This window comes from Xiphophorus couchianus, chromosome 1, assembly GCF_001444195.1.
Source record: "Xiphophorus couchianus chromosome 1, X_couchianus-1.0, whole genome shotgun sequence".
Classification (NCBI taxonomy): Eukaryota; Metazoa; Chordata; class Actinopteri; order Cyprinodontiformes; family Poeciliidae; genus Xiphophorus; species Xiphophorus couchianus.
In genome coordinates this window covers 17,068,059-17,093,443 of record NC_040228.1, presented here as the reverse complement: position 1 = coordinate 17,093,443, position 25,385 = coordinate 17,068,059, and the positions used below count along the sequence as shown (strand labels likewise).

At 36.1% G+C, this 25,385-nt stretch overlaps 2 protein-coding genes across 2 annotated transcripts in view; one reads left to right on the top strand and one right to left on the bottom strand.

Moving 5' to 3' along the window:
* cacna2d3a (calcium channel, voltage-dependent, alpha 2/delta subunit 3a) overlaps window positions 1-25,385 on the bottom strand; it is a 131,204-nt gene that overhangs the window by 13,321 nt on the left and 92,498 nt on the right. The window contains exons 15-29 of the mRNA XM_028018879.1: window positions 25,081-25,161; window positions 24,346-24,420; window positions 22,671-22,754; window positions 22,498-22,569; window positions 21,867-21,928; window positions 21,709-21,776; window positions 19,887-19,932; window positions 19,335-19,432; window positions 19,134-19,227; window positions 18,900-18,995; window positions 18,028-18,149; window positions 17,288-17,365; window positions 3,641-3,702; window positions 2,370-2,414; window positions 2,230-2,292 (exon numbers count right to left, since the gene is read on the bottom strand). Of these exons, the coding sequence (XP_027874680.1) occupies window positions 2,230-2,292; window positions 2,370-2,414; window positions 3,641-3,702; window positions 17,288-17,365; window positions 18,028-18,149; window positions 18,900-18,995; window positions 19,134-19,227; window positions 19,335-19,432; window positions 19,887-19,932; window positions 21,709-21,776; window positions 21,867-21,928; window positions 22,498-22,569; window positions 22,671-22,754; window positions 24,346-24,420; window positions 25,081-25,161 (1,146 nt within the window). The remainder of the gene's footprint in view (window positions 1-2,229; window positions 2,293-2,369; window positions 2,415-3,640; window positions 3,703-17,287; window positions 17,366-18,027; window positions 18,150-18,899; window positions 18,996-19,133; window positions 19,228-19,334; window positions 19,433-19,886; window positions 19,933-21,708; window positions 21,777-21,866; window positions 21,929-22,497; window positions 22,570-22,670; window positions 22,755-24,345; window positions 24,421-25,080; window positions 25,162-25,385) is intronic.
* lrtm1 (leucine rich repeat transmembrane protein 1) lies at window positions 7,153-14,432 on the top strand. The gene is made up of 4 exons (XM_028018869.1): window positions 7,153-7,681; window positions 9,988-10,372; window positions 11,182-11,387; window positions 12,611-14,432. Exons 1-4 carry the CDS (start codon window positions 7,675-7,677, stop codon window positions 13,138-13,140), a joined length of 1,128 nt encoding a protein of 375 aa, XP_027874670.1. The 5' UTR covers window positions 7,153-7,674; the 3' UTR covers window positions 13,141-14,432.

Below are 25,385 nucleotides of genomic sequence, written 5' to 3'. Positions count from 1 at the left end.
GTCCTGATTGACTGCTTTTGGTACAAATGATCATTTTTATGTAACACATTATTTGCTCTCTTCAATGACCTTTTATGCTTTCACAAACTTCTGTGGCTTTGTGTCCTATTGTCATATTGGTGCTGATAGATGAATGTTTCTACATTAATTTGTAGTTGTAAATTTGAATGTGTATGGAAAAAAATGCATTTTTGAACACTGCTATGCTATAGCACCATATTCATATTTTACAAATATAATATATTGTACACACATAATAATCATGTCGTATAAATGTGATAATTATATTCCATAAACATGATAATTATATTGTATAAACATAATCATTTAAACCAGATGATGTCAATATTATGCTTTCAATGCATGCAGATTAATAGAGGCTAATTTAGAGTAGTTGGTCAAGTTTTATTTCACAGTTGGTTGGAAGCATGTAGAGATGCTGATGCTGCTGTGCAACGTAGATGTGCATACAAGTCATTAGTATGCACACTCTGAGAACGATCCTAAACAAAAAGGGACTGCACAGAAGGAAAAATCAGTTCGATTCTCCTCTTGAACCTTCCTCATTGACCATCCTATAACTCTTCCTCATAGGAGAGTTATGGGAGGCTTCATAAAATTTAAAGTTTTACCACTTTAAAAGTGTTCAACACAGATGTGTTGTTACTCAGAGTACAATAAAATATCTGTTTTTCTCCCCATTTGTATAGAACAAAGATAAAGGAGGCAGCTCATGCAACACATTTATTTAAACCCTAATTTCATGTGGCATGTAGATTCCCGCAATGCGGTTTCTGTAGGAATCGAAACAACGAGCAGTCCATATTTTTAGCCAGGCATTCCTCACCACATGTATCCCAAATTAACTTGATATGCCAGCTTCTTCCTTCTGTCGAGTTTCATTGTCAATGCAACCTAAAAGCATACTACTGCCAACATCTGGAGGAAATTATCACATTAAGTCAAAAAAAGATCATATTTACACAATATATTGTTGTATTTAAACAAGATAATTATGTTTGTAACATATATTCCCATGTTTGCACAGAATAATTACCATAACATGTTCAAAAACTTTTTTTTTCCATTACAGCAATACACTTCTGGAAATGAGAGTTAGTTCAAACAAAATGGTTTTATTTATTATGAATTCTTCTTACATTTGCTTCAAAGTAAATTAAACAACAGTCACTAATAGGTTTCCATTACAACAGAACCAACCTACAAACTAACTACCTTTTTATGATTAGTTTTATTAAAATTGGGTATTAGCCCTTTAAATTTTAGACACCATTAAATCAGGGTTTGTTCATCTGTTTGGATAAAAAATAATTAAAAATAGATTAAATGTGACAGACCAGGTGCATGTGTTAAATGAATGCTTTGCTAAAGCAGAGTTTGACTCAGTTTCAGTATTTGATTTAACTCATATTTGTGTAGACTAGGTTTCTACCTGCACCGCAGTCTACATTCCTCTTCAAGTGAATACCTTGCCATGCAAAGGTTCCTCAGAGAAAATATCCAGTATTTGATCGGCATCAATTTTATATGCAATATATGTTAAATATTGCATTTCTACTTGATTTTTTTGGCCACAGCAATCACAAAAACATTGCAATGTCCTGGGGGGACTGACTTTTCTTTAAATGGCCTCTTGACCAGATCATGTGCATAAATAAGAATGTTTTCTCAAACACTTTACCCGACAAAAAACAAAACAAAAAAACTGATACTTAAGGTCTCCGAAATGGAAAAGCCAAGATAATATGCCAGTTAATTTTAACTGATGTGTTTTAATAATCTAAATAAGAATAAGGCCACATACCAAAACGTGTACATTCAGAGCAATCAACATTACAACGGTTTAAAAAGTTTAAAAACACCTTGAACCAAGAAACTTGCTACCATGCATGGTGAGAACTGCCTTAAATATACATTCAAAATATATCAGGACTAAACAGTAGATAATAATTACTTTATTAATTATGATTAAATTAAAAAGATAAGAAAAGATTAAGCATATGAACACAAAGGCGGATGCAGAAAAAGAACACGCAGGGGAAGAGAAGGGCAATGACAGCCAGCGGACTTGCTTTGGATGAGCCAGAGTCAGAATGACAGCATGTCTGGTGACAGCTGAGCAGAAGGTACATGCTCAAACAGCACTTTGAGAGAGAGCGCAGTCTGTGCAACAGTATCAAAAACAAAATGCGTGCTTGTATGTCTCACCAGTGTATAGTCTTCTGCTACAAGAATGAAGCCATTGTTGTCAATGAGGTAGCAGTTAATATGCTGTCAATTAGAAAATATAGTTTAGGGCAGAGTCATTGAACAAAAGATCATGGACTGAGAAGAGGAAAATGTCTGACCTCATCATCACAGCTTATGGAGCATTTCCCATCTAATGCTGCACACTGAAAAAAAAAAAACACAAACAAAAAAATATTTATTCATGTAAGGTGAGAAAATTACTATGGTAAAAATGTGTGAATGAGTGATGATTGTCATCTGTTAAAAATGCAACAAGAAATTTTAATGTAATTGGCTTGCAAGCCGTCATATGTTGTAAGTATGACTTATTAGACAAACGCAGTTCTAATAAATGCCCAGATGTGCTTGTTCTGCATATAAAACCAAATCAAGCAAAACCGGAAAGGTGCTGAATACTGCAGTTTGACTCTTAAGAAGAAGAAAGTATCTCAGTCTGATTCACACATCTGAATTCTAGCAAACCAGCAGAGGGTGCTGTTCCAGTTACAAAAAAAGATTTATTGCAAAAGGACAAGAGTAGATAGAACATTTTTTCAAAAGAAATGTTCCTGTTTTTCTGTACTGTGTGGTAGTAGTAACCTAATCTTCTAAAGCAGGGTACTACTTGCATTTACTGCTATATCGTGTTTAATTCTCAGTGAAATTCTTAATTTTCGCCAAACTGAGGTCCAGTCCACATGGAGATGAGTTCAGGTGTAGCCGCAAAAGTAACTTAGGCCGAGTATCCAGACAGACTTGGCATCTTTACAGACCAGAATTGGCCATTTTTGAAACCAGGTTCCAGAGTGGATACATTTTAGTTCTTCTCTTGATGTGGCTGTCATGCAAGCCACATCTTTTTTTAAATGATGAGGTCGGTTAAAAAGAGAACGACGTTATTGTCTCTCTCTACTCTGCATGTGCCTCACTCTTACAAATAGCAAAAATGTCATCACACGGGCCAATCAGTGTTAAAGCACCACAGATTGGCCCGGCATACCTGCTTCATCATTTTCTGTGGCGCTGCATCCTGTATTGTGGATGTAAATTTTTCCTTTATTGTTTATAAAAATATCAGATGCTTGACTCCTTGTGAACAAGGGCCTGAGACTATGTTGAATGTTGCCTCCTGCAGTAAGCCAAATGATGGACAGATGAAAGGACAGACAGTCAGCCAGAATTGAATATTAATATAATATTAAAAAGAGGTGATCATAGAAAAGAAAGCCTGAAATTTGGAAAAGAAAGATTAGAATGTAGAACAGTACGTTAAATATCAAGAGGAAAACAAGAACCTGTTAGTTTTTACTCTGTGTTTTTGGCTTATGTGCTTAGATTTGAAAATGTGTTTGTACTTCAATCCTGGGATGAGCATCATGTCACTAGGTACCTGTCTGCTGGCTGTCCAAAATTTTCTCTGGAAAAACTCCAACTTCATCTGGATGCCAACAGCTGAAAGAGATGCAAAACAATAATACAAGTTATAATCACAAAAAGCATTTAGAACATAGTGCAAATGCAATATAACATGCAAACCAAAAAAACCAAAACAAACAACTTTACTGCACAAACACTTTCTTCCTAACTTGGACCAAATGGACAAGTGAACTGCAAATTACCAATATGTTCGCACATTTTCCCGGATTTGGTCAAATTATTATGTGTAATACAGTTACCCTAAAAATGTTTTAAAAAAATACCAAACCAGCTGCTCTTTACTGTGCTTCACCATTGTGATCTGGCTTGTTCTTCATATGGAATAAACACCTATGCCTAGATTCCATAAAGTTTGACATATCAGATCCCTACACATGACAAGCTGAGCAGAAAGTTCTTCATATCAGGATAGTTATTACTATTGTTATAGTTATTTGTTGTGAAATATGACACATTGTTCATATTTTGCTAAAAATGAAGAGATACATTCGCAACAGGCAGAATCTATTACCTTCTCTGACAAAGACTTATCTTTGATAGAATAAATGGAAAAACAGTATTTTAATCCATATTGTCTCTCTTGATGTATTGGCTATATGATGCCAACATTTATAATTTGAGAAATTTTAAAGATACTTTGGAGATAAATTATTTCCCCTTTCCATAAGCAGGAACAATCAAGTTGTTATTTTGGTAAAATTGCTGCAGAAACAGCAATTGCCACACTCTCCACTCAGAGATGAAAAATAAAAAAGAAAGCTAAGCAGATTCAAATAGATTGTTGCACTCAAATCGATTGTCATCAGTAAAACACAACAGTAATTTATTCTGTCCCATTTGAGTGGTCAGTATGAATAGAAGCATATCATTTGTGAAAATGACAGCAAGGTACTTGAAGTCCTTTTCCTTAACGCAAAGACTGAATTGCAACTAGAGGTTTTCCTCTATTTATTCCAATTAGCTGAGTTTAAAAGAAGCTTACAATATTATTTATTACTGATTCTAACAACTGGAGGTCTTCTACAAAAAGAGCTTGACTGAATGCTGAACTCCCATCTAAATACCGAACTCATGTAGCAACTTCTCAATGCTGTCGCTGCCAAATTTTAGAATTTGTAATGACAGCATTCAATACTTTATGCATTCAGACGAGCAAATAGAGTTCCAGTCCCTGGCAAACATGCTTTAAAAACCCTGAATGAAATTCAGATGTAGAGAAAACCCGAAGGCGACTTTTACTTACATCAGAGAGGTAAATCCCTTCATGCCACTAGAACAGCTTGTTATGTATGATATTTAATGTTAAATAATCTTCAGGCGAAACAGCCAACAGATCTATTTGCATTCTTCAGGCTGACCATATTCACAAAAAAAAAAAAACAAGCTAAAATTGTGTTTTTACTTCCCAGTGTACCTACAACGTAATTGTACTAATGTTTTCATGTGGTGTGGTGCTGCTGTGACCCATTTTAGCTCTTGCCCATAGGAACAGGTGCAGATTATCCCATCCTAAGCTTTGCCAGATCCTTTGGGCAGCCCACCATCTCTACACCCACATGAAAAACCCGGGAGGAGAGGCTAATTTAAGATGCTGGGCAACAGGAATGGAAACAGGAGAGATGGAAAAAGGTATCGCTTGGATGATAAGGATGACTACAGACACAGAGACATCAGACAGGAAAACAGTGAATTCTTGCAATCTATTCCACGTGGCATTTGAAGTGAAGAAACAGCACATTCATTAAGGAAATATATTAATGGTGGGAGCATAAATCTACAACAGCCGCTTCAGGGCTTCATTCTGTGCTATGGCAGTAATTACACTGATTTTAGAATGCACAGGAATGACAATTCAAAACAAAAGCTGAAATCCATTCCACTAAGACATGGAAATTATTTTTGTTCCACATATGAACATTTAATTTCCCTATGTATGATTGATTTAAGAACTTGAAAGTATTTATGTGCTGAGCTGGGTTTATGAGCATAAAGATGAAGAGACAGAAAATCCATTCTAAATCCATCCCATCACCAATCTCCAATCAGTTCTGTCCCAAGCAGGGGGGATGACAACTGGTTTACAGCCTACTGATTTAGGATTCTAGTAAGGATAGAAAACATTTACTACAGTACCGTATAAACGCTTTCAAACCCTTTGCACTTATTCACATGTTATTACTTTAAAAGCAAATAGACCAATCTATTTTAATAATTGTGAAGTAAATTGATAAAATGTGATGGGTTTTTTTTATACAAAATAAATCCTGAAAAGTGTGGCTTGAATTTCTATTCACATCAACTGACTCAATATTTTGAATCGCAGGCTACGGTCTTTTCTGCATGGAGTTTGCATGTACTTCCTGTGCATACATATGGTCCCCTTTGGGTACTTTGGTTTTCCCTCACAGTTCAAAAATAGAACTTTACATCTTGCAGAATATAGACAAAAGATTTCCACACATTTGTAATTGAAATGCAGCTATTGTCACTTAGCCACTGCTAGATTCCATTGTGGTCTGGTCATTTCATTAAACCTAATGTCATCTAACTTCTGCCTGACTGTCTCCTGCACTCACCATGACAGCAGTAGACTGAAACAAAACAGGAAAGAGATTTTTCTTTTTTGTAGAAAAATGTCAGAACAGAGTAATTAAATACATTAACATATGGCTTTTTAGCATATCTAATACAACATCACAAATTTTAAGATTTATTTTCCCACATAGGTAGGTTCAGTAATGTTTCAAACATGGCTGTGAATGCGAGTGTCTGTGTGCAAACACTTGCACAGCTTCTCTATGTGTTTTTACACATTTTCAAACTACTGGAAAGATCATTGTTCAAGTTTAATAAGTCCACTTGTATTCAATGTGTAAGTTATTTTTACAGATGGAAAAAAGCAAATAGTAGACCCATAATAAGCAGCAGAACAGAACAGGATGTTGTCAAGCAGAAGGGCAAATACCCAGAAATCAGAGTGAGCTAGCAAGCATCAAAACAGCTTAATATCAACAAGGATTTGTGCAGTAACATGAGCCTAACAGTCAATCTTTTAATGAGCAATGAAAAAAAACAAAAAATTCAAGCAAATTTATTGCAGCTTCCCAATGTTGAACTGTATGTGTGCACCAACATGTGCATTTGTGCAAGCTGCGTTGCTGTGCTGAGGGCGTGTTCTGCCAGCCCCTCTGCCCACGGCTTATGCATAATATTATCAAAGCGTGCCATAGCAATAGGCATTGTGTATTTAAGTGCATGAGTATTTTTATTGCCTCGCTGCATTCTCGATCTAATTTTGTCTTGTTCAGTTATTGCCAGAGTAACAGGAGGTGCAACATGGATGTTGGTGAATGTGTTTGTGCTGTGATTTAGGAGGCACAGCTGTCCAGAGGGAGATGACACACCATCATATACACCAATCCAACTGGGGATAGAGGAGGAGGGGTGAGGGGTGAAGAGTGAGCAAAACAGAGAGAAAGACAGACAAGGCCAAGTGTTGATTTGGTGTCAATAGAACAACACATTCAGTCATGAGAAGTGGCAATGTACTAAGAACAGCAAACACTATGAACAAAAATATTCAGGAAGCCATATGAGGATTTGGGAGATAGTAAGAGAGCAACAAAAGGAGAGAGAGAGCAAGAGAGACCGACAAGAAGAGAGAGAGGGAGAGAGAGAGGAAGAGCTCCAAACTCGAGTGATTTCCAGACTGGCTGGGAGTGAGCTAGCGCTCTGATCTGCCTGCTCTGATGGGGTTTCATGCCCTCGCAGGCACTGCTGGGAAACCTGAGGGCAAAGCTGGTTTCTGCCGCTTTTCTTTTTGCTCTCCAATTCCTACCCATTGACCAGACCAACCGAATGAGAGCCAGGACCAGACGATCTCAACCTCAATGACGACAAATGGATCCTACACCAGTGAGGCTCACTGCAATACCAAAAGGGAGCTAAAAGAACCCTGAACACAACACGGCCCAAAAACTGGCAGAAATGAGAGGTAGGATTTCCATTGCTGGTGTTTTGTGAGTGTAATTTCTGCGTGGGTATGCAAGGGCTAGTAGGCATTAATCAGGATTTGGAACTTAAATTAAAAATTATAATCACATTTCTACATTAATTGCTGGATATCACCTCAGCGTTGATTCTTTTGACAAGTTGCAATTAGTGTGATATTGACAGCTGAGGTTATTCAACCTCAACTGGTTCAGGTGATATGTTATACCCATAACAGTTGCAACTGTTATGGGTATTGTAGGCATGTCATTATAAATTTCTTGTTTTAGGCTTTATCATGAAGGGACACAGCAGCAAAAAGCCAGTCCTTTGTATTGATCTCATTTCATAATGTGAAGGAAAAATTTAGTAACAATGTTTAAATAAATTTGAATGTACACTTTATGATGTTTTTATTAAAGGTTTGCACTCAGTTGCAGCTCAACAAGACATATGCTCTTCTGACCCTCAGATAAGTGAAGAACAGGGTGTTCAGTGGTTAGAAATGTGAGACATGGCTAAGGTGATAAGCCTAGTTTGTAGAAGTTCAGTTACTAGTATCTGTTTAGCCATCAGCAGAGAGGCCTTTTTGGAGAAACGCTTAAAGTTGAGCTGTGAATGTGTATGCAACCCTGCTCAACTGAAACTTACAGATAAGTAACGTATAGATTTTTGCCTGACACTTGAGCCAGGGGGTGTGACTAAGTAATGTGTGATGTATCCTATGTAGATGAAGGGACGTTCAGCCCCAAGTCAGAACTCATCCAATTCTCACTGAGATGTGAGCTTTGTATGTTTTCTCTATTTGCAAATGTTAATTAAAGCTGTGTTTGTTCTCTCCTAAAGCTGAAGTTTGGTCTCGAATTTTGTGCAACTTAATAACTCCTGTTATAATGCCCATTTTGGTTCATGCCATGAGAGTTTGTTTTTCAACCAATGCACAAATAAAAAGCTCATGTAATTAAATTTTTTATGTACATGCTATGAGGGCCAAATGATCCAAATAACCTAAAGGATTCCCAGTCAACACAAGAAGTTGATTTCTTGTGTTGACAGGAAATCTGTCAAAAAAAGTACCGGTAGTTGTTTTGTAACATATTTCTTCAAGTTCAAAGAAGAGTTGTGGTTACTATGGTCCCAAGAGCAGACTGTGTAGTAAATAGGTGTCATTTAATCCATTCATTCCCAAGCTGGGGGTCACGACCTCAAGAGGATATGTAGATCATTTCTGGAGGCAGCTAAATTGTTGTAGAGATTAATAAAAATTCGTGCCAGAATGAAATCACTTTTTTTGACACTGAGGAGGGGTTTATGTTATGCACATTACTTGTGCAAGTGAATTTATATGCAAATTTAAAAGCATGTTTGCTGATAACCCACACACTCCACTCATGCAGCAAATGAAAAAAAGAAACACAAACAAAGCAAACATTGCCACCAATCAGAAGACCTGACCATGGATTATTTCAACTGAGTACACCAGTTTTGAGGGGTCAGTAAAGGGTCACAAACAGAAACACGACTGCTTTATTACAAATGAAATGGGTGAGAAAGAGAACTTGTTTCATAATGTGTGAGTAGAAAAAGTATTGACTTCTGAATAGCTTTAGAGTGGTTTCATAAGAAGGGACGAGTCAACGGCAATTCTGCCGGCCTATACAGAAAAAGACATATTTGAGAAAAATACCATGAATTCCCACTTATAAAACTTTTATTAGAATTAGGAGGACGTAACATTTATCAAAAATGATTTAGTAATTTGCTTAATAATAAACACGGCGCAGTTTTTCTACCTATGCAACATCTATGATTCAACTTATGAGCAAGCTACACTCATAGATTTGGGTTGGAACTTCATTTCATTGAGCCTCCAGCTAGTCAAGCCAATGCTATAAATAATGCTGTTATGTTCCAGAAGGAATGGACATGTGAAGTTATCTCAAAGGGAATCAGACACCCAGTATGTGCTGCGTATAGATTTGTGTGTGGGTGAGGGGTTACGAAGCTTTGATGAAGTTTCCAGGGGTCACTGTATAAGGGGGCGGAAGGGGAAGTGTTATTGCTAAGAACTGGTGGTGCGCATTAGTTATAAGTTTAATTTAAAAACAAAATCATCTGGATAAAAGCAAAGTAAAATAGGAATAAAATAAATGTAAGAGTGACCATGGTCATAGGAAACTTGGAAACTGGAGTTAATTACTCATGCCATTATGGGAGCAATTAAATTGAAACTATAAATTAAATTCAAATTAAATAAATGTAGTACGCACTCATGTGGTGTTGCAATGTCTTGTTCCTGTATCTCCACAGTGATTTTCGTGTGTGCACTCCTCTCCTCCCTGCCTTTGTCACATGCCTGTCCAAAGGAGTGCAGCTGCAACAGCAACACTAAAGTGGTGGACTGTCGGGGTCGAGGCCTCTATGACATCCCTCGGAGACTACATCCAGACACACAGGAACTGTATCTTCAAGATAACCGTATCAGGGGACTAGGATCGATGGCTTTCAGGGAAATACCTCTTGTCCGCATTCTTGATCTGTCTAATAACTCTATAACATCTATTTCACCAACTGCTCTGCTTGGTCTGAGGACTCTGCAGCGCCTCAGTCTGGCATACAACAGCATCAGAGAACTTGACAAACGGCTGCTTGGACCTATTCGCTCACTTTCCCATCTTGACCTCTCACACAACAGGTTAAGTATAGATGCTTGAAACTGTCACACCATCATGAGCATCATTGGAAAACTAAAGAATAAAAAGGAAAAACAATTGCAATAATTTAGCCTAAATTTTATTTAGGTTACATTTTATTGTGTGGTGTTAGTAAAAAAAAAAAAAAACACACACACACAATAAAATGTGTGTGTAAATTTTTAGTAAAAAAAAACAAACAAATAAAAAAAAAACACAATGACTAAAAACCTACACAATTCATACCAAAGGACTACATGAAATAATTACACATTTCTTTAAGAGGAATTTCAAGATCATTGAGAATAATAAGAGACTCAAGTGTCTGGAAATTAATCTTTTAAAGCCTTTTTTCAAACATGTAAGTCAAAAGGAACAAAGGTCTTTCAAACTCTGGAAATATTTTTGAACATGAAATGATTTGAAATACAAGCCTTTGCAATAAAAAGGATCATTCACATTTGACTCTAGATACACGACAGTCAGCCAGAGAGCTTGCAAAGCTAAATGTGGCAAGAGATGTGCATTACAGTCTTTTCAATAGAGGAAAAAGTATAAAAATAAACAATATCAAAATTGTGATAAGAGCATTGAGGAAATAAAAAGCTCAGTATAGATCTAAGCTGTTGTTTAATTAGCTATAGTAGAAACATTTATATTAAGGGATTTTTTTAACACTTACACAATTTGAGGTAACAGTGAAAGATGAGAACAAGAGTCAACTTTTGAGTTCAACATGCATTTCAGTTCATCAGAGATTACCACAGAAGCTTCCTTTAATCTGATTCTCTTACTCTGTCTCTTTTATTAGTCTGTGGGGTTTGCCGGGAGTGATGGGGGACAGTCTGAAAAACCTCAGCTACCTGGGCTTAGCAAACAACAGACTAACAAGATTGGATCGTTCGTTGTTGGACACTATGACCCACCTGAACAGCATAACGCTACGAAACAACCCCTGGAGGTGTGACTGCCAGCTTATTGGCCTCAAACTCTGGCTGGAGACCTACCTCTTTAAAGGTTAGACCATTAGGAACTTTATTCTTCTGGGAGATATCTGCCACAGGTTCAATGTTCTTATATCATAAGTTTCTCATAATGGAATTGCTGTGAAATCAAGTCAAATTTTTAATATGACACTTTAATCCTCCCTGCCACCTCATTTTGTTACTAATCTTCATATTGAATGGCTATAGCAAAAATCCACAAATAATGACTTTAGTGACTGAGGGCATTTCCCCAGGTGGTTTGAACTCTACACACTCAGGAGTATGTTTTATTCTGGTCCATCTTTTTACACAAAGATATTCCAGCAACGGTTGGGTAGAAACAATGCGCAAACATGGAGAAATACAAGTTCACTTATCTGAAAATATACAAAATATTTATAATTATTTATAACAAGTTATGTCCTTTTATTGTAGATAATTCTCTTCTGCTTTGAATCTTACTTTTATCAGTGGGGTGCAATGAAAAGCACAAACTAGAGATTTGTTTTTTACCCTTTATTCTTTTTTGTTATGTATAGCATGCTAATAATACATTTACTAGCAAATATTATGTAATGATACTTTAAGAAAATATAATATTTACAGCTGAATGTTCCTTGTTTAGGTCTTTCATGCATGAAAGAGAATATCCAGTAAATTCTCTGGTTTGTTAAGTCAGATAAAGTGCATATCAGCAACCCATATATAATTTCCCATGCTAGATCAAAAGCAGCAGGCATTGGATAACAAAATTACCACTCTGCAGTGAAGCCAAGGCATTCATGGAGTTAGATAGTCCGCCTACATGCCCATGATACTCTGACATAAATGTTTTCTTGCCAGATGAAAATTCTAATTAGTGCAAACAACACAATGGACCCAGATTTAAGTAAGCATGCAGACACAAAGCTAGTGGATAATTAAGTTGATAGAATTGGAAGTGTGTGCCAAAGGATACTGGATTTGAAAGAAGAAACTAGAGGCTAACTGATGAACTCTTGATTTGATTCCTTTCATGGAAGAACCAATTTCTGTGGATCTTGTGATCCAGAAGAGAGAACTCTTTAGATTTCACATATTTAACATGCTTCTTAAAGATGCTTCTTAACACAGAAGAAGCTGGTCTTTAACATAAATTCTACAATCATCATTATAGGGAAACTGTGTAATATTTCCTGAGTAGAAATGAAAACTTAGCATATTCTTTCACACTTTTATCTTGATTTTCTTCACCGATTTCTCCTTACTCTCAAGGTGGAGTTGTAGATGAAGTTCTCTGCACTCAACCAGAAGAAATGAAGGACAAAGACTTGCAAAAAATTCCTTATCAGATGTTTCATGCCTGTATGACCACAAGCTACCATTACCTGTTTGCCAACATACACCATCTAGAGTCTGAGAAGCTACTGAGAGGCCATGTCCATGGCAACCATGCCCATCCCTCCAGCCACTCTCTCCATGTCCCCATGGCAATAGGTGAGGGTTTTGGTGTTGGAGGTGGAGCGGGAGGAGGAGGGGCAGGAGGCATGGCAGAGTGTGAAACTAAGCAGAAGCATCGCCCTGTCAACCTGCGCCATGCCATTGCCACAGTGATCATCACAGGTGTAGTGTGTGGGATTGTGTGTCTGATGATGCTGGCTGCAGCAGTGTATGGATGTGCCTATGCGGCAATCATGGCCAAATATCAGCGTGAGTTAAAGAAGAATGAGGAGCTGGCTGCAGCACAGGGGGCTGATCATGCTACTGCAGATGAAAAGGAACCACTGGAAAATGCTATTGCCTAAGAGGTGGTAAAGTTTTCCCGGGACTCTAAGCCTCTTCCCTTTAACCTAATTATCTCTGGATGCCATGTTTGGGTTTGTACATGTGTGTAAAGAGTGAGAATTTTTTATTTTTGCATAAATGTACCTAATATTTGAGACTTGGGTAGCTACATTTCACAGGTATTTGACTATGCACTGATAAGAAGAGTATCTTCCACTTTTAGCAGATTTCAGAAACTGAATTCAATATAAATTTTGTTTTATCTAAAAAAAAATAAGCATATCAATGACAGAAGAAATCAAATATATATTTATAAGTGTGTACTTGTAGGTATTTGTATTGTAACACTTTAGTACTTATAGAATGAATTATAGATTTTATCTGTTTTTTGTTATTGCTCATTATTTTGAGTTTGTTTTTGACTCATAGTGACCATATTAGGCAGCTGTTGTCAGTCATGTCCTCATCTATTTGTATCAGTGATGTGCATTTAAAAAAAATGAGCCTGTGACTTAACTTGTGCTTGAGAGAGTGTGTGTGTCTTAGTACATGTGTTTACAGAAAGATGTATCAGATTACAGAACATTTTAAGTGTCTGTGCCTAGCAATGCTACAAAGGTTGTGTGAAGGAAATATATTTTTGAAAGGATTTTTTCCTGTCAAATTGGGGAATTCATTGAAGCAATAATGAAACAAACTAAAATGAAAAGAACTTGAACTCAGCCTTTTTGTATGTATTTTATGGGTTCATAGATAAAAATAAAAAAAAAAGACTGCTGCACAAATGATGTTTATACATGCAACTACAGCCCTTCCAATCAGTCTTGTTTGTAACATATTACTAGTTACACAATGTTAAACATTTCCTTCAGTATGTACTATATATAATAAAGGAAAACATCGTTCCTGATTACTTTATAAACACTGGCTATCAATTTCAAAAGGTCTGTGTCCGTAAGAGTGAAAAGGAACTATAATAGACCAAGATTTTGTGCAAAGAAATCCAAGAAACTTCCAGCTAGTATTCATTATAGTCTGGTATGATGTTGTCATGGAAACCTTGAGTTCACAGTATGTAAATGAAAATTTATATTGAAAGTTTTTTATATGATCTGTTGCAATTTGTAATTGGCTATTATTATGGTTGTATTAACATTATTTACAACTTTGATTTATTGACATTTTCATGTTGATAAATACACAAGTAAAATTAAGAATAAACACCAAGTCATTTTAAAGTAGGTATGTTTATTGTATAAAACATGATAAAGTTTCATTATTTTGCACTTGGAAATAAAACTACCTGATATTAGCTGGTTGATTAGTCTGGCTATTCACTCAGGCATTTTGCTTGTTAAAAAAGAAAACATCCCATTAGTTCCCATGTTCTTCACAGCCAGAAAATTTTTTAATTATGTACACTGCGCATACAAGGAATTTCAAACTATAAGAATGGCATAGTATAATTTCTTTAAGTTTTTAAAATATAATTGCTTACAACATTGGTGTGCCTTGACACAGGTAGGCCCATGCTACTTTTGTTGAAATGCCTGCTTTGTGTGTTGTAAAAATATTCTAAATTATTTTTTTAATTTTCCCAAATATAACACAACATCCTTTTCAGTTTAGCTGTAACAGACAAATCTATAGCATACATTCATATTTATTAAATTAGGACATTATCATAGGTCATTAATCGAACAAAAGAAACATGTTAGAAAATAATATAACTTAGATTTTCTTTACTTTCAATGTATTTAGTATGTTTTGTGCATACTAACTTGTTCAGAGAGAAAATTCATGTAATTAACAGCATTTTAATTCGCTGCGTGTTTACTCGGTGTAATAGAACAGCACATTGAGGTACACAGATGCAATCGGTGTTCATGCCTGACCTGAGTCGTACGGTTCTGTGTATTTCACGCTAGCAGCTTCGCTGCACGTGGCCTAGGATGTGACCACAAACACTGACACACACACAAACTGACATGCTGGCGTAAACGAGTATGTACGTACACGCACGGCAACATTGTTACTCTAGTGATGTCTGCAGGGCCAGTGGCATGTGACGTCACTGGCCTGTCCTGTTAAGTTAGCGTGTTGGCGTATTCACAAGTCTGCAGCTCAGTGGAGCGCAGGGCAGTGAAAACTGGCCCTAACCGGCTTACGCTAAATTTGCATTCTAGCCTACATCTCGCCCCCTATCTGATACTCTTATATAAATCATCCTTATAGACATACACAGATAGGACAAGCGTGATCATCATTACTGCACATCAGCACCCACTGCAACAATAGGTTTCTCCTAAATTCTTCTAACTGATTAGTCATTTGTTTTGTTGCTCAGAAGGATTTGAGTAAATGCTATTATGCTGAATGAACAGCGATGAAATGAGCAGGGTCAAATTATTCAGTGGGCTGGTGCAAACCGTGGGCTGCTTGTGCATCACTCTGCTCAAACTCTAATGCATAGTCATGCACAAACACATACTGGGTGTGTATGTAGTGGCACTACACAGACTCTCCCATCGTTGTCCTTCTGCACCAGTGGTTTCCCCCAGGCAAAGACTACCCACAATGCACTGCTTTCAAGTCAACATATCCAGGCACCGAGAAATAATTTTCTCTTTCTCTGCCCTTTTACTTCTTCTCTTACTTTATCTTTGAATTTCATAAAGATCATCCTCCTCTTTTGTTCCATCTTCATGTCTTTCCACTTAGGATACATTTCTGCAGTTCTACTTGACCTCAGATGTTAACAGTATACAAACAGATATCATTTGAAGATGCATTATGAATATAAGCCAAAATTAATCCTGTATTCCAATTCTGATACCTTCCCTATGGCTCGAGCAATAGAAAGTATAACAAATTAAAATTTGTAAGCAATTATAAGCTTCAGATTGTCCAACTTGAATTTTTTTAAAGGATTTTAACCTCCACATGCAATTGTGAAAGAAAATAATTTAGATGTCATCTAAATTTTTTTGAAATAATCACAATTATTTTGTGTTCACAGCTACATGCTGTGAATGTGGAGGCTCACCTGCAATCCAGATTTACCTGCCTCACGTTTAGATTTCTCTTGGATACAGAATTTCAGATGTGGCGAGCAACATTTTTTTTTCTCTCTTTACAACTACTTTGCTACTTTCAAGATATTTACAGATCTCATCACCTTCTCTGAAAATACTCGGCCTAAACACTCGGCCTATAGTACAATGAAAACAGGGTTTACAATACCTCTTGGAATGTTTTTTATGGCAATCTCTGTGTCTTAGAAGAGCTTAGGAATATTAACGAGAAATAAAGCTATAAGTCTTTAAAAAAAAACAACGTTATGCTATTTTGTTATTGATATAGATAGCGTATCTTTAGAAATTCCTTTTGTTGTCTTGTGAGTTACTAAGTGACTCTAGTCTGATTTTTTTGCTCTAAGCCTCAGTATTTATTACTTATAAATTAGATTTTATAAATGTGAACTACAACTGGTGCACAAAGCGTATTTCAGAGAGGCTGTTTTTTTAATTAAGGTAATTATTTAGGTAGATTCAGCTGAATACTACAATTTATTTGCTTTGTCTTACATGAAATAAATGTAAATTGGGACAAAGAATGCACAACCCTGACGAATGGACATTCATTTAAATATAATTTTGGGTGTATGCATGGCATTTGAGACATATCTCAACCTTTTGTAGACTACAGAAAATTAAAATAAATCATTAAAGGCCCAAAAATGATATGATACTCAGAACAGAGATGAATCAATGTAAACCTAGATGAACCTCTAACTCTAATCATAGTTACTGAGTTGACATTCTGAGCCAACTTTTATTGTGGCTGCCATACAAGATTGACACAAACACAAGATAAACATATTTTACATACAAAATATTTAGATATTTTATGAATGTTGGTACATATTTTGTGCGCTACTGTGCAGTGCACTACAACGGATGCAATTGAATACATGAAAACACATAGAAAGCCAGAACATGTGGGCTGCAAGTGTTTCAGAGGAAAATAAGCAGGGGGGAGGACAACTGTAGCGCAGGAATATAAAGCACAGCAGTGTGAGGAAGAGAATACCGCAGTCTCTGTCAGTGTTGAAGAGTGTTTGTGTAAAAGAGACGGAGAGAAAGAAGCACTTGAATTTCCACTTACCAGCAGCTATGGGGGATTTCCTCTCATCCAGAAGCTGAATGGCAGTACTGGCCAATACAACACTCCTGTTTTCTGAACCTAAACCACACACAAGAGGAACAGATATCAGAACAGAAAAAAAGAAAACTGATTGACCAGACAGTGATTGGAGAGACATAAATTTAACATGTATATATCAGACTGTCGTTGCTACAGCTACCACATTACTTGGAGGAAGGATGCATCTAAGGCAAGTCAGGCAAGTAAATAAGAGGTTTTCAGATCACTTGTAATAGCTGGCACTAATGGAAAGCCTGAGGCTGAGAACATGTTCTTCCTTTGGCGGACATAACATTTTTTTTAGCAAAACTGTTAAACTGAATATGCGTGAGTTGTTTGCGTATTAGTGCATCCATTTATAAAACTGTGGATTCTGGGCTATTCTCTATGGAAAGAAGCGAGCCTCTCCTCAGCATATCTTATTTCAGCCATCAGCAATCAGCCTGGTCCAAATGCAAACAGAGCAGAATTAATAAAAGACGAAAGGCAAACACAGATAAAAGCCAGAGAAAATAATGATATCAGGATAAACGTAAAAAAAATTAAAAAATCACAGAGAAATGCCAAAATTAGTGTTGTGTGATGAGTTGTCAAACACATAATGTGACCAAAACTAATTTAAATCTGGCTAGGCCAATATCCCCTTTAATAGTTTAATTTAAAAAAAAATAAATCAAACAAGAAACAGATGCACAGCTAACCTGAGTTGAAAGGCAGAGAATAAATAAAGGTGCCAGGAACTTGTTCTGCTGCTCTCTTGTACCATAGAGGAAAGTGATCAGCATTAAACACTCCCTCTTTGTCTTCAGCTGTCAGGAAGTCTCTTGATGCAGACAAGAAACATATGATATCAATAATGAATAAACAAGCTAGTAAGTCTAATTAGATTTGAAATCATAAATAAAAGCAATCAATATAATGTCTTGATCAGAACTTTATATAAAATGTTAATTTTGGGCTTTTAATGATGTATCTTAGTTGCATTATTTTTCAGCTGGAATAACAAACTTCAATTACTTTTAATGGTTTTAATGCTTTAATGTTTTTTTTCTTTTTTACATACCTCATTCCTCTCCAAAGTTGTTTTGAAGTATAATTCACTGTACAATTAGAGCACTAGAATTATGTCTAGTTTCAACCATATGATCAAAATGGGGCCTCTAAAATAAAATCAAATTAGTTACAATGTCCTTGGACAGCCCATGTAACACTAAGGACAATGTCTATCACTAACTGGAAGATTATGGAAAATGGAGAAAAAATATTTACTTGTGTAACTCCATCTCAAATTTGCTGCAATATGGTTGAACTTAAGAAGCATTTAGGTTTTCCAACCAAACAACAGTCTTGAATACACACTAAAGGCAGCTTAGAAATGGATAAGGTCTTGGAATGACTATTCTTATTGATAAAAATCATTTAATGTGTGTTTCACATCTGTTTCAACTCCAAAAAGGAATGGTTCAAATGCAACATTATAAGTCCAAAATTAATCCCACATCTACACTCTTGTGGAGTGTCTGCAAAAATCTGACCATAACACATTTAAAGTACTCATATACAGATCACTTACAGGTTTGTGAGTTCGTCAGGCACCACAAATAGATTAATTCTGGACAGCCCTGTCCTTGTGCCAAGATAGGCAATCTCCACACCTTTGTCTGAGTTTCTGTATATTGAGACAAGTTTATAAACTGAACTGCCTTTGTGGGCAGCTGTGTTATTGGCATCAGAAAAATAAGACAGGCTGTTCAAATGGCACAAATGTTCCCTAATAACAGTGAAATCAGTGGAATGGGCGACTTACTCTGACTTATTGAGCACAAGACTGGTCCAGTAGGCTTCAAGTGGAGCGGTCACAACGGCATCAAAGAGAACTTCCTGGATAAGTTCCTTGTCACCTGACAGAACAAAGGCAAATAGAGCACAGTTTTACAAAAATTGGGGTTATTTATTATATAACCCAGTTAAAGAAAAAGCACTATACTAAAAAAATAATGTAACTTACAATGCAAGCGAGGTTCCTGCCCACTGAGATACATTTTTATTGCATCTATTTGAGACAAGTAGCGATGCTTGGGGTGCTCGTCTGTGTTGCAGTATGTCCTATCGCATAACAAGAGCGGAAAACAAAAAGACAAAACAGCAAACATAAGTTTTATAGTTGTAACTGACTCAAGATCAGCTTCATTTTAAAATGACTGAATGAATGATCTGTTGGTTGACTATCTACTTGAAATTGTTTTTCAATAGAGGTGAGATATCCCTTCTGCTCTTAGGTAGTTTGGATTACAAATAATCTAAAACCATATATTAAAGAAAAGATTTTTTGCTTTGCTTTCGATCAACAAGGATTAGTTTGAAAAGCATTAACTGTAATCCCTTACGATGACCACAAATCACAAAAATAACCCAAGAATCTGCCAAAGTCCTAGAAATGTAAAAGCAACTCAGGCATTTTATATTCTTAAATATGTTTCAATTCATAATTTAGATGTATATATACAATTTAAACAGAATAAGGATGGAGAATGACATTTTATTTTTGTTATTTTCTCACCATTCGTCAGCCAGTGCAACATCAGGATGCTCCAAGTCATGAAGTCCTAAAAAAGAATGATAATATTATGTCTCAAAATGACTGTCTTAATAAAAGCGACAGGCATCTATATTTAAAATGCAGATGAACTTAAACACAGAGAGCTTTTGAAAAATGTCCTTTTTGAACAAACATGACAGTTTTGATTAGACCAGGAAGAGCCAAGTCATGCTCAGAGAGCCCTGCGTGACAGACATGTTTAGAGAAACACTTGGAGACAGAAACCTACAGACATAGGCACTGCCCCATGAATATTAAAGTCCATGAAGCTGGACAAGAAACATATACAGAAAACACTGACAAGTGCAGACACACATCATCAAGCCAGACAAGGATATGAACAGCAAAACCACTTAATTATACAGGCAGAAACTGGAACATTGAAAAGGTAAAGGGTAAAGGTATTGAGTAAATTTTTATTTCTATATTGTATTTTTGAGCAGGATTGCCTTCCTGAGCAATCTCACTCAAAAAACATATTCCTTCCAGGATAGTCTTGGCTTTCTCTCCTCGACTCAGATTGTCTCTGGTAGATTTTCTACTGGGCCAATCAGCGAACAGAAGTAGAAGTTGTGAATGATGACGTCAATTTTCTGTGATGTTTTAGAATTGCAATCTGCCTGTAGTTTTAACAATGGCAGTGGAGGAAATGTTGACCACACTTCCAAATATTGAATTAGCATTAGCAGAGGCCTCGTTCAGATCGGCATTTCTCTCTCTGCAGTGGAGGATGATTATTTGAAGCGCAGACAACTTCTGGTAAACGTCTTAGTATTGAACTGGCGGATTATATACGTCACAGGCAAATGTTAGTGATTGGGTAAAATTTAAAACCTCAAAACAGTCCACACCTCCGGGAAGTAATTGTTTCTCAATAGCTGAGAGTTATGGACCCTCTGTACAAAGCAAAGTGTAGGACAAGTGGCTGATTTCTCCAGGCTAATGTTGTGATGTCAATATCTTTGGCTACTTTAAGAATAAACATTTCTTAACTTTAAAGTACAAAAACAAAGTAGTGGAATACATTGCATATTTTACACACCTAATATTCTCAGCTTTGGAAGAATAATGCTACACAGAGCTAGTGGTTCAATTTGCCAGCAGAATATTAATCATTATAGAATAATTTCATCTGGCTAGCTCATACTAAATAGAAAATTCATAACAGCCATAATACTGTTTATAGTATTACAGCTGTTTATACCTAAAATAAATTCAATAATTGATTTTATGTACACTAATATGATAGTATAATCAAAAATGTGTTGTACCAATTTTTTCCCAACTTAATCAAATTTATATCAACAAACTATAATATTTCCAAACTTGCTTTGACAGTATTTAATTATAACAAGCCTTGAATTTAAAATAATTGCCATCTGCCTAGTTAAGATTCCTTGACAGAAATCTAAATTAATCCCTATTTATGCATCAAAGCATATGTTCATAACCTAATTTATGGATCAATTTTTGTTGACATCTCCAAGTGTGTGGAAAAAGTGGCTTGTCACAGATATTAGATGTGTATTTTATGACAAATTGGCCAATTAGAAATAGTTCATGGAGTGTTTAACACTTATTTTTCTTGCTGTTTAAATAACTGATGGGGCAAAAGTATTATTCCAAACTTTGAAAGCTATCAACACTGGAGCAGACACTGACACAAAAAAGGAGGAAGACATGTTGAGGAATCAATAAAAACTGCAGAAAGAACTATGAGAATAAACTAAGGTGAAACCTAGGGTGAAAAGCTAAAGGAGAAAAATAAGACAAGATTTTCTACCTTCTTCCACGGTGACATTGCCTCTGTAGAAATATTTCCCATGCCCTCTAGAAAGAGCAACTCCTAGACTAAGATGGAAATAGAAACATTTCAAAAACAATGCCAAAAAGCATCTTTATTCAAATAATAACGCAGATAAAAATATAAATCCTTCTTACCTGAAAGGAGTGCCTTTAATATCTGTGTAGTAGTAATCATTGTGTAAAACCAGTACACGTTTCTGAAATCAAAGATTAAAAATGATTTAGCAAATATTTAGTTGACCAATATCTGTTATCTAATGAGATTTGTTACAGTCTAGCTCCATCTAGTGGTAAAATTGATTCCATGGTTGTGGTTGGGACTGATGACCTGCTAAGCTATTGCCGATGTGTTTCAACTGTGTACTTTGACAATTGTGAATTTGGATGTGTGAATTCTTGATGATTGGACTAATGTATAAAGCAGTCTAAACTTTAAAAATGCTAAATACCTACACACTTTGACACCAACACACATACACCTGAATAAAACTCTACATCAGAGACAGGAGAGTAGTGAAACTGAATCATCAGGAGACTGCAGACCCCTGCATTCAGCAACATGTGCTTGGTGGAGATAAGAGGCTCACACACAGACACACACGGGCATATGCAGAGCAAATCAAATCGGAAACAAAATCCCTAAGTCATGGCAGTGCATCACTGTGCCAGGTTTTGGCAGAGTGAATTCTCACTGTTGGGTTGTTTTGCTCATAAACCTTTTGGAGGCAAATAAGTGCTAGTGTTTTCTGAATTTTGGACAGTTTACCCCTTTGTCCACACTCTTCGTCACCTCCATGGAGAAGGTCCCCGTCTTCCTGTTGACCATGGCATTTCTCAACTAGAAACACACAAAAGGCAGACACAGAAAAGCCTTGTAGATCTTCAGATATTCAGAACAGCACTGTGGTGAGGCTTAATGTAGATTTGCTGGTGTCTGACCGTGTCATCCTTATCCTCCCATTCCACTTCAGACAGATCCACACTGCTGTAGTTCGGCTTCCTTCGCTTTTTGCCATCACCATACTGGACATCATGAGAACACAAATTCAACCAAAAATGAAAATAAGCATTAGACTGCAAGTTCAACATAATCATAATAAACTTTCAACTCAATATTCATATGCCAAGATAAATAAAATACTAGTAAACACCATGAATGCATAAGATAAATTTACATGCTTCTATATTTTCACTTTTTCAATTAGTGATTAAATATGTTGCACCTCAGAACATTGTCTTTTCAACCGTTTGAACCCAGTTTTCTTAAAGTAGTAGCATTTCTCATGGTTAGAAATCGAATATCTGAGCCACAAACATGAAGATACATGCTTTTACAATGGTGATAAAACACAGCAAACAGTGGAGATGTGGTGGTGAATCTGACAATACCTTTAATTGCTAAAACGCTCAGGTCACAGATTTGACAAATAATTTTTCAAGGAACTTCATAGTCATTTCACCAAAGAGCTATAACCTTTTATTATATGAGCAATGGTTTGGCTTTGTAAAATCCAGTGAATAATCACTTCAGTCTCAAGCAAGCCACTTTCACCAAAATAGGTGTGAATTTAATTTTTTACAAATTATATATATATACAGTATATATATATATATATACTGCTATAACAAGGAGATTAGTGAATTGCCATTTGTAATGGTAGAGTGAGATTTTGGCATAAACAGGATAAGAATACAAATCCATCCTTCTTATACCAAGATTTCACATTAGTGGCTGTAGCATAAAGGTGTGGGGGAATAATTTATTGGTACACTATGGGCCTTTTGGTACCAATTGAGCATCAGCTACAGTGATGCAGTACCTAATGCTCAATACTGTTCAACCCACTGGCTGGTTGTTAGTCAGCTACTTAATCTGATCATTTTGTAAAGGTGACATAAAGCGAAATGTTGCTCCTTAACTGAAGAATTCCTCCATATGTGCGTATTTTAAGATGTACTTATAAATGCTTCCAGGAATCTGTCAGTAAGGAGCACCTCCCACCTCTCAACAGTTGCTGTTCATTAACGTCTTTAATTAGACCATTATTAAACTCTCTGTCTGTCTGCTTCACTGTCTGCCCTCTCCTCATCTGTTCCTTTCACATCCATCATTATGTCTTCATTTTTTTTCATCCGAGTGTGTACCCTCCACCTTTTCCCTCTTGCTTCCGCTTTTATAACATTTTGGACATTGTCAACTCCCTGAGCCCCTCCTGTCAGTATGCTAACTTCCTTCACTCTCTTGTGAAGGAAGTGGGTGAGTACAATAGAGTTAATCACAGCCATTCAGTAGCCCTATCTCTGTCTATTCAGAGAGCAGCAGAGGGCTTGGAAATACTCTCCTCATCTACATAGGCCACACTGCTAAGAAGCTGACAGGACACAGAACAGAGCACAGAACAGAGCACACACACTTATTTTTTGTGCCAAACTGATCTTTAGTCTATCTTAATGCTGAAGCAAGATTTGGTTTTATTATTATCATTATTATTATTATTATTATTATTATTATTATTTGTGAGATTTGTTCAGAATAATGCAATAGATTGAAGTTCCAACTTCTGCAGGATTGCTGAGTTAGTAGAGTTAAACTTTGAGCATTTGAGATACTCACAAGTGGCCGTAGATCTGGGTGAGTGAGGATGTAGCCATTGTTGGTGATTGCAAAGGCATAGCCGTGAATACCCAGCTAGGACAGATTGATAAACATACAAACACATAAATGATGCACAACAAATTTGTACCTCATTGTAAATCTGAACCAATCAAGCTCTTTGTCATTTCTCTGAAATTGGAATCATTGTTTCTGTGATGAAACTCGGTACGAAGAGATTAATTCATTCATATCTGGACAAATAATCCACTTTACCAAGCCAAAATCTAGCTAGATATCAGTGAAATAAAAGAAATCAGTACAAGAAATCTGGCGACAAAAATACACAAAATGTACTACATGTAGCTTTACATGCTTCCAACATGTTTTTCTTTTAGTAAGGAATTGTGGAAAAAGTGTGAAAGCCTCCAAAGAACTTTAATAAATCAACTTATGACCTTGAGATGAATTCTATCTTATGGTTTTGGATTGGACAATGCAACAAATTAAGTAAACTAAATGCAATGTTACAGCTAAAAACATAAATTTTTCATTTGTATAACAAAGGTGCAAACATGGTGCTGTTTATCTTTTATTTGGGCTTCTAAATAAATTAGAATATCTATTGAATTAATTTGAATCCGAATTCAGATTTGATCTGTAATTCAATTGTATGCATTTGTTCTGTTACAAAAGCAGACTCTTACTTTTGTATAATATTTTAATATCTAAAAGAAATTAGTTTGTGTGTGTTACCTTATATTTGGGAATGGTTTTGAGCAGCTCAGAAACTGGCACATCTGTCCCAACCACCCCAAGCAGGATTCCTCTGTTTCTCTGAAAAAAACAAAAACATTTTACAGATTTTCAGTTTGTTTGAAAAACAATTTTGCACACAAGTTCCAACTGAGACACTACTTACAACTATTTAAATATATAACCCAAATAAAATTTGTTATGTTCTACTGTGTCCTAATTTACCAATCAGAATGAAATTATGTAATTATTATGTAAGCATAAATACATAATGTGGATGTGACATTTACTTGAGTTAAATGGCC

Excerpts from the sequence above, each read along its gene's own strand:
- lrtm1 (XM_028018869.1), top strand. Across the intron at positions 10,373-11,181 it reads CTTGACCTCTCACACAACAG|TCTGTGGGGTTTGCCGGGAG; the intron begins GTTAAGTATAGA and ends CTCTTTTATTAG. Across the intron at positions 11,388-12,610 it reads GGAGACCTACCTCTTTAAAG|GTGGAGTTGTAGATGAAGTT; the intron begins GTTAGACCATTA and ends CTTACTCTCAAG.